The following is a 9,333-nucleotide window of genomic DNA, read 5'->3' on the forward strand; positions in this document are numbered from 1 at the left end:
GACTGGACACAAGTAGGCTCCCGCAGCTTGACAATACCAGGCAGTCCCTGAGGGTGTGGGCACTGGTGGCTAGAGTCATTCTAGGGAAAAAACAGTATCAGCTGGAGGTGGAGGTCTCCTATGATGACCTTGAGAGGGTACAGGCTTCAGCAGTGAAGGGGACCCTAAGGAGCCCAGGTTGCGTTCCAGGACATGCAACGTAGTGGAAATACTGCCCTCATGCTGCTCCTGCCCTGTCCAAGCTGCCGGCAGGAGGTGCCCAAGGAGTGGGGTCTCTCTGCCTCCCAGTGCCCTCACCTCAGCCAGGAGGAGCTGAGGGAACCCCCCTTCTAGCTGCCTGAGGTACTGAGCCAGCAGAGCTGGGCATAAATGGCAACTGGATTAAACAAATTCCTATACCACCTATACCCACCCCCCTTGCCAGAGCTGCCTTGTGCCCACAAATGGAGGAGGGGACAGGACCCATGCTTTAATCCCAAACCCACATCCTAGGTCCCCCCCTCAGAGATTCCACAGGAGCCCCCCCACACCCCCTGGAGTATTTTTAGCTCCTACTTGGCCCGCTCAGAGGCCCTTTAAGGCCCTCTGGCTCCCAGCCCAGGATCCAATGGGTCTCCAGCCAGAGGCCTGCATGTGCATAGGGGAAGGCAGGTTTGCAGAGAGTCAGGTTCCTGCTTCCCCAGTCACAGCCAGGTGTGCGTGGTGAGGGCTGGAGAATCCAGAGGCTGCAGGGAACCTTACTAATATGCAAATGAAATACAAATTGTTATGCAAATGAAAACTTCAGCTAGCTACCTGCTGTTGGGGCTAGTCCAGATCAAGCAGTCCAAAAACCCACCCCTCTCAAATCAGCATTTAACCCAACTCCCAGCCAGTCAGAAGGCAGAGGCAGCAAAAGTGTGGCCCGGATGAAGCTCTAGGAAAACTGGAGGTGGACCTGGCCTCTCCTGGAGTCAAGCTGGGCTGGGAGGGAGGGGGTGTGGAGGAAAAGATGGCTCAAAGGCTCTCACCTAGCTGCCTCCTCTTGAGTATGTTCCATTCTGAAGGCACCTCCTGGCCTCTGGAGACCCCCTGAGCCCTGAGTTCTTCCTCACCCGGCCCCAGTGTTACTCCAGGGCAGCACGAAGCTAATGGAGCAGCACAAAGTGGTAGAATTGGAGAAGGCTGGGGAATGGGGCCCAGGAGAGTTCAGGGCACCAAGTTGGCTCACTCCAAAAAGGAGGGCCCCCCAGGCACTGGGGTGATGCTCAAAGAAACAGTCTCTATGATTCAACCTCACAGACTCCTTCATCTCGGGAGTGTGGGTGGAACCTGTGGAAAGAGGAGGAGGCCAGAGGATCTAGCACTCAGTCCCCTGCCTTATTCCTAGGGTCCTTAGCCCCTGGGCTCCTTCCCATGCCAGGCCAGGAAGCAGGAGGGGGAGGGGATCTGCTCTGGCCTAAAGCCCTGGGGTGGGAAGGGGCAGCTCCTAGATGCTCAGATGCCAGCCCTGTGCCAGCCCTGCTGCCCAAATTAGCCACCTCCCCAGAGGCTGCTCCTATGGCGGCTGAAACTGCAGCCCTCCCATCCTCCTTAGGCTGCCCACACAGCCCCCTCTCCTCCTGGTGACTCAGCCCAAGAACCAGAGCAACACGCTGGAGGGAAGGAGAAAATGAGGACAGCAGAAAGAGGCTGGGGGGGTGCTCCAAGTAATGGAATAAGCACAACAGTCTATTTTTCCCATTTCTTCTCCCTTTCCCCGGCTCTTCAGGACATCATCTTCCTCCTTGGTTTAGCTCTGATGGAGTCCCTTTCGCTGCTTCTTATTTCTAAGATCAGCCTTCCCTACCTCCTGCCCACTTTGAAGCCCCCTGGCCTGGACTGGTCATTGGAGAGAGTCCAGGGAAAAGTCCTCCAGCCTGAAGCTGCCGTGCTGCTTCTGCTGGCACTAGCAGGAGAGGCTGCCGGCTGCCTGCCCAGGGAAATGTGTGTTGGGAAAGCACAACAGGTTGCCCAGCTCCCCCTGCCCCAAGTATGATCTCATTTCCAGGAGCTGCAGCCACTCCCACCTGAGGCCTCCCAGACATCTTTATTTCCAAGCAAGTGAGGAAAGGAAAGAGGGTCCAAAGGGATCCCCTAGAGTCTGAGATCAAGCCAGACCAGGGAATGGCAAAGCAAGTGCTGGGGTGGATCAGAAACCACCTCCCAGAAGAACAGTACTTCTGCCTCCCAGGACTCCTCATGCCTCTTGCTAAGAAGCCCAAAGTGCCAGGCACCTCTAAATCCCAGCAGCTGAGGAGGCTGAGGCAGGAGAATCGCAAGTTCAAAACCAGCCTCAGCAACTTAGCAAGGCACTAAGCAACTCAGTGAGACCCTGTCTCTAAATAAAATAACAAAAAAGGGCTGGGGATGCGGCTTAGTGGTTAAGTACCCCTAAGTTCAATCCCCAGTACAAAAAAAAAAAAAAAAACCAAACAAACAAACAAGCAAACAAACAAAAAGTGCTTTGGTCCTCATTCCTCCCTTACAGAGACTGGGAGCTTGGGGCTGGGTTGTGGGTGGGGAACCCAAGTGCAGAGATGAAGGTGATGACACAGCAAGGAGTGTCCACCTTGGGGTTTTAGCCATTTCTGGAACAAAGCGTTCTTTAAGAACGCAAAAGCTGTGTTCTTCCCTCCTCCTGACCCTAGGATGAGGTTCAAATATACATGATTTGCATATAATTTCAGGGGTCCCTGCATCTCCTGGAGACCTTCTGTGAACTCCAGACAAAAGGCCTGTTCAGGACCATGAACACTTTGGTTCTTCCAAAGGGACTTTGAGACTAAAAGAATAGAAACCTGCAGCTTGACCTACTAGCTCCCTTGAGCTCTGTGCTCAGACAGCTGTTCACATCTGGCTACACAGCTGGTTGCAGCTAAGCCCAGCTAGGGCCAGCTGACTTTTCCAAAGGGCCAGGGGGCTGCACTCTGTAAGATGAGATGAATCAAGATAGAGAACTACCCCTGGATGAGACTGAGGATACCCAATGGGGAGACTCAGAAATTGTCTAGAACCACCTGCCATTCAAAGGTGCAGCAACTTTGAAACTCCTCCAAGAAGAACCCCTTGGCTGGGCTATCTTGGGTGGAGTCCATGGGCAAAGTGGATGTACCCCATCCTGGCTTCAGTTTGAGAGCCTCTGGAGGGTCCTTGGAGAATTAGGCATATACAGAGCATTTTACACACACTATCCCATGCAAGTCCCACTAAAACCCCTTGAAAAGGGCATGTCGTTCCCCTTCTGCTGACATGTGAGCAAACAAAGTCTCAGGTGTTAGTGACAGAGCCAAGACAAGACTCTGGCAGTAGGACTTTTGAGCCACTTCTCCCTCCATAATGCCAAGTTGCCTTTCATAGGCCAACAGAGGTGGGGAGGAACACATAGATTCAGGTCCAACACTTTTTTAAGGAAAAATTGGCCACTGGCAGGGAAATACTTGCTCAAGATAACACAGTAGAGAGGGAAGGGCTGAAGAATCGGTTTTTATTCTTTCTTCCCAGTCCAATCTTCTCTTTCACTGTGTTACTTTATGTCATGGAGATTCTGCATCAAAACACCTGAAAATCGGGGCTGGGGTTGTGTGAGGCACTAGGTTCGATTCTCAGTACCACATATAAATAAAGGAATAAAATAAAGGTCCATCAACATCGTAAAAAAAAAAAAAAAATATATATATATATATATATATATATATATATATATATATATATATATGAAAACAAAACAAAATTTTAAAAAATGAAAATCATTTTCTGGGCTAGGGTAGAAAAAAACATTGCTATAGAATCTTTCACTGGTGGTCACTCAGGGCCTTCAAATGATGGAAGGCTGGCCAAAGCCAGACTGAAGTTGCTAAACCTGGCTGGGTAGGGTGTGGTGGCCCTACCCTCTGAGAAGAAAGCCAGATGGGGGAGAGGCTAAGTCCAGGTAGGTAGCCTGGACAGGGGCTGGGCCAGCAGGGCAGGGGCAGGAAGGTAGCTGAAGCAGAGTTTGGACTTTGAACACTCCAAACTTCAAGTTTCTGCAGGCCTCAGTTATAGCTGGAGCATTTTCAACTCAGTTTTAGGCTGACCAGGTCTTCTAGTTTAGCCAAGTTAGAGACCAGGTAGGGACAGATGCCTAGCAGGTCACCTAGGTGAAAGGGGTCTGCCTGATTTGTCCCAGCCACTGCCCTTTCCCGGGCAACATTACCTCCTCCAGTCACCCTCTTTCCCTAGCTGCCAACCTCAGCAAACTGAGCCCCTGCAGAGAAACCTCTGAAACCCCCAGCTCTTCCGGCTCACACACGCTGCAGGTTCTCCTTGCAGCTGTGGGGAAGGAGGGCAGAAGGAAAAGAAAAACACCATTTCCCTCTTCAAACCAAAACAAACACACTCAGGGCTGCCGGTTCAACATGAATCTGAGGAATGCAGGGAAGAGGTCTGGTGGGAGAGCCCCCCCCGCTTGTGGGTGGGCGCCAGAGACCAAGCCTGTCTTCTACTGCCCCTTCCTCTAGGAGTCGGAGGGAGCCTCTGGACAGCTCCAAACACCCAGACTCCCCATCACCTCACTGCAACGCCAAGCAGTTGAGAAGGCAGTCCAGGCTGGCTCTGCAGAGGGCGTGGTTGGTGTGGCCACAGACTAAATGCAAGGTGTAAGTGGGGGCTTAAATGCATTTGCTGAGGATTCTACCCAGGCAGAGGGGAATGAGGGTCCGCTAAGTGTTTATCTTGCAGTTTTCCCCAGCTTCCAGTCCCGCAGAGAAAAGACCAATGGTAGGTAGCCGGTTTACTAGGGGCTCAAGCAACAGAGACCCCATTTCCGCTCTCGGGAGAGGTCCGAAGGGTGGAAAGGTGTCGTCTAGACAGGTTCTGGCAGAGTCAGCACTCGCCAATGATTACCGCTCCCCAATCCTTCACTTCCCGCCAAGCCCGGCAGTCTGAGAGCTGCCGGGGTACCCGCCCCCTTAATCCTGGGTCACAGTGGCCAGTTGCAGCGGGTCTGGAAGTCCGAGGGCCCAGGGCTCCCACCCAGCTCCGGATCCGCACCCCCGCACATACTCTCTCCTTCCCCACCCCCGCCAGACGGACTTACAGGTATCGCTGCTGCCGCTCTGTCTGCCGATGGAGGGCGACCGAGTAGCCAAAGAGGCTCCCCGGGTTCTGGGCCTCCTTCACCACCAGGAATCGGGTGTCCAGGTTGAAGGCGGAGGCGACGCGACCGCCGGCCGCCACCATCAAAGCGAGCGCGCAGAGCATCCGGCGCGGGGCTCGGAGCGCGCGGTTGGGGCCGGAGCCCATGACTGAGCGCGAGCCGGGGCGGGGACCAGAGCGCTCAAGGGCGCGGTGCGGAGAGTGAGGACCTGTTCACCTGCTCCGGGCGCCTTCAGAGGACACTGGAGCCCGCCGCGCCGTTGCGCCGGGAGCTGATCAGTTTCTCGCTCCTAGCCGGCTCAGTTTCACATCTGCTCAGGTCTGCGCCCTGGGATCGCCTTCTAAGGTCCGTGGATCTATTCTCACGCCTGTCCGGCTGCCGGGTCACCGTCCCTACACCCGGAGCACCCGGCTCCCAGCTTGTCCCGGCGGCGCCCCCTTGACCGCGCTATCGCCTTCTATCCCGGCCAGGCGGCGGATCTGGCCAAGCAGACCCGTGGACCACAGGGAGGACGCGAGGGAGAGGTCCCCCGCGGCGTGCGCCCCGCCTCCTCACGCCCAGCCCCGCACCTCCCCACCTTGCGCGCCCAGTCCCGGCTCCGCTTTCCTTCCGGGGAAAGAGAAAAGGTCCCGGCCCCGCCACCGCCTCTTAAAGGGGCAGCACCGCCCCTCCCTTCTCATCCTTCCTACCCCGTCTCCGCCCTCTTCCCCAGACACCTGTCAGGAACCCCTAAAGGCTTGAATTTCCTCTCCCCGCCCCTCGCTTCTCCCAGGAACCGTCTCCTCCTGAGCACTACAGATTGAACGGGCGGGGCCAGGGGTGGGATTTGTCTGGCCGCTTCGCTGAGGCCGTTTCTGCCACTTGGAAAGGCCGTTCCAGGCGCGGCCACCTCGGCTGTCCGGGCTAGACAGATGAGGCGATGACATATCTGGGAATCGACGTCTGCGCGCAGCTGGTTGGAATGGTGAATTGGCTTTCGCAGCGCCGTGAATCCCTAAGGGATGACTGACGGTCTCTGGGCGTTCTTCTCGCACCCAGTACCTTCACTGTCGGTCGGGATTTATTTCTCCTGCTCACCCACTCCCACCCATCGTGATCCAAGCTGGGAATGGTTCGTCAGCAAAGCCAAACAGATATTTTGCAGTGGTAATAACAAAGCATCGCTAATTGTAATTAGCAAAAAGACAGCATTTTCTCCTGGGCAAAGCCTTCTGGTATCAAGGGATAAGGCTGTCCTTATGGAAACGAGTTTCTCCTTAGAGCGCACTGCGTGGCCAGAGAGTTGGGTCCAGACTGAGCCCATTTCTCATCCACTCCTGTCTTCAGGGCCAAACCTAACAGAATCCCAATGGCCCCTCCCTCATCCCATAGCTCAAACTGTATGTTTGGAGACTGGGCGGGGACACCAACCCCCACAGGTGTGTAGTAGGTGGTGCCAGATGGAGGTAGGTGGAGGAGGCCAAAGATCTCATAATGGACAGAAGACTCAAACTGAAAGGGAATTTCAGAAGGTAACTCTGCACTTTGAATCTAACTCACATTTCCCTTATTGTCACACGAAGACCCATTTCCCCAACAGTCTTTTTTCTGTATACTCTTACAATGAGAAGAAAAATACCACATATTAAGCACATATAAAGCAGGCAATACACTAGGTTCTTTATAAATATCATCAATTCCTCACATATTGAGATGTTAACTGTTTTAAAACAGGAAAATGTAGGCTCAGGGGTGTTAAACAATTTGACTAAGGCCACACAGCTAGGATTTCTCTGTTACTTCTGATTCCAGTGTTATACCTGACCTAAAGTCCTTCTTAATCACTTATGCTAATAATTAACAGTTGTACAATCCTTAGGACAGATCCAGGTTTGGGGGGACCTGAAGCTTGTACAATTTGGCACTCTCTTTAAGGAATAGAATGAAAAGACGAGTAATACAAAATTGGAATCAGAGCCTGGGAAGGGGCCCCAGCCTGACTTTACAGTTTACAAATCATTTCATCCTTGTGAGATCAAGATTATCATTTCATTTGCCTTAGGTCAGAGCTAAACCTCAGGAGGTTACCTAGATGTACAGCATCATGTGATTCAGGAAAGACCCGGCTATGGATGGAAACCGCTGAATACAGCTGTATCTTTAAGAGACAAACTCCAGGCAGATGTGGTTCAGCCAGGCAGACGTGCCTAAACAATAGCAGCTGCGATAACAGTCCTCTCTGTGGTGTTTGGGGAGAGGACACTTGTCCCTGTCTGCCCTTAGGATAGCATTTGTTCCTAAGCAGTGACCCAGCTTCTCTCATGGTCAGTCTTGAGACATCCAGGGTCAAGGAACAGGAAGTTGGAAGAAAGCTGAATGTTGCCTTTGCTCTTCCAGTGGCCTCTTAGCTCCTCCACCTTGTTCCTAAAGAAGGGAAGATGGCCAGGGTCAGCAGGGCAGGGTTCAGGGTGGACATTCAGTGTGGGCAGGGGTCCTGCCCCAAACAGCTTGGAGTCCTGTGATGACAGATGGCTCCACGCCAGGCCTTATCTCTTTGACCATCCCAAACAGGAATGAGCAGCATGTCCGATCTGGGGCCTGGGAGCAGGAAAGGGATGAGGGATGGCTTTTCCACTCCAGGGGAGTGTCCAGAGGGAATGTGGGAGCAGGAGCTGGGGCGACTGCTAAGGGGAGGGCCTGGCTAAGGAATGTAGGGGAGTGTCAGACAGATCTGGGGGAGATGTAGGAGACTGGAAGGGTCTGGGCTGGAGAGATGGGGAAAAAGAAATCCCAAGTTCATGCCACAGACCAGAAGTCCTTTGGTTTTTATTCCCATCCACAGCCTCATTTCATTCCCCAGTTGACTTGACCATGTCATCTCCATCGGTCAACTTTTCCCCAGGTAGAAGGGACCCACCTAGTAATGCAGACTGAGCAAACATAGACACGTTGACTTTTGCTGGTGGCTTTTAAGCCTCAGCCCTCCTGCTTCCCCTAGCGTCCTACACGTGATGAGCGGATAAGAAAACCTGGTGCAGCCTCCTTTGGCAATGGAGGCAGATTCACAAGCCCCTTCCTGCCTGAACATTGGCCCCAACCATGATATAAACCAGAGTCGACCTCCTCTCCTGGCTCTCAAGCCCTGTGGGACCCGCTTGAGAGGCTGGCCCTGCTCTACTGAGACCACAAGCATGTAAATAATAAACCCTTTCAAGCCCTCGAGGGTGTGTGTGGCATCCTTTCTTCTTGACATCCAAAAGAAACTTTGGATGAGGTCCCTCGGTCTCTGCAGGTGACCACAGGAACGGGCAAGCTTCAGGTTCGGCTGGAGGGTCAGGGAGCGGCGAAGAAGTATCTGGACAAGAGGGAAAGAGTCGCCAGCTGTGGTGATCCTTAGGAGAGAAGAACAGCAAGAGTGTGGGGACCCTGTGTGAGGTGAAGTTTCCCAGCCAGAAAAGTGACAAGGTCAATATTCTTTAAGGGCGGATCCTGTTCATGGAGTGCTTGCTGTGTTTGCCCCAGTCTGCCAGCCCCAGGAGAGGTAAGGATTGTGTGCTGGAGCCAAGGGGTTGAGCACAGATGCTCTCCTGTCATCTCTCCTTGGGTAAATTCCCTTCCTGCTCTGGGACTCCATTGCTAAAATGAAAGGGCTGGGGAAAAAAAGAAAAAAAAATCCCTTATCATTCTTCAATCAGCGTCCAGTGTGTCCCAAGGCTTCTTGTGTGTGTTTAACTAAATAGACTAAATCTCTGCTATTGAACTAAGACTCAGGTTTCTATCTCTGACTTGAATTGAAAATGCAAATTACTGGGGAGGGAGGGAGGGAGGAGTGGCCAAGCATAAATGGGTTTATCTGATTTTCTTCCCCAGTGACCCAGATGTGGGCCTAGCCCAGGCCAAGTCTCTGGCTCAGAATTCCTCATCCTCAGTCCTCCACTCAAGACCAGTAGGGATGTATCAGTGCAGGACTGAGTCCCCCTCTATACCCTCGCTCCACGGGTATCAAAAATGAGCGAGGCCCTCTTCCAAATCCCTGCTATGGAGCCTTGGCATCTGGAAAAATGAAGCCTTCTTACGACTGTGTTCTGTACTCAGGTGGTACAAGTGGGCATCTTTCATCTTTCATCTCTTCATCTCCCAACGTCCATGTGAAGCCCTCACCCCTCACTCCTTTCCACTGAGGGCTTCACATGAATATT

The 9,333-nt window shown here is 53.0% G+C and overlaps 1 protein-coding gene across 1 annotated transcript in view; it reads right to left on the reverse strand.

The window, feature by feature from the left end:
- The window catches only part of Itga3 (integrin subunit alpha 3), a 28,934-nt gene extending 23,224 nt beyond the window's left edge, over positions 1-5,710 (reverse strand). Inside the window, exon 1 of the mRNA XM_046420447.2 lies at positions 5,096-5,710. Within this exon, the coding sequence (XP_046276403.1) occupies positions 5,096-5,301 (206 nt within the window). The 5' untranslated portion in view covers positions 5,302-5,710. The remainder of the gene's footprint in view (positions 1-5,095) is intronic.
- Positions 5,711-9,333: the final 3,623 nt, after the last annotated feature.

Source organism: Marmota monax, unplaced genomic scaffold (genome assembly GCF_021218885.2).
Source record: "Marmota monax isolate L192 unplaced genomic scaffold, Marmota_monax_Labrador192_F-V1.1 WCK01_AAM20220418_F8-fsc00064, whole genome shotgun sequence".
NCBI lineage: Eukaryota > Metazoa > Chordata > Mammalia > Rodentia > Sciuridae > Marmota > Marmota monax.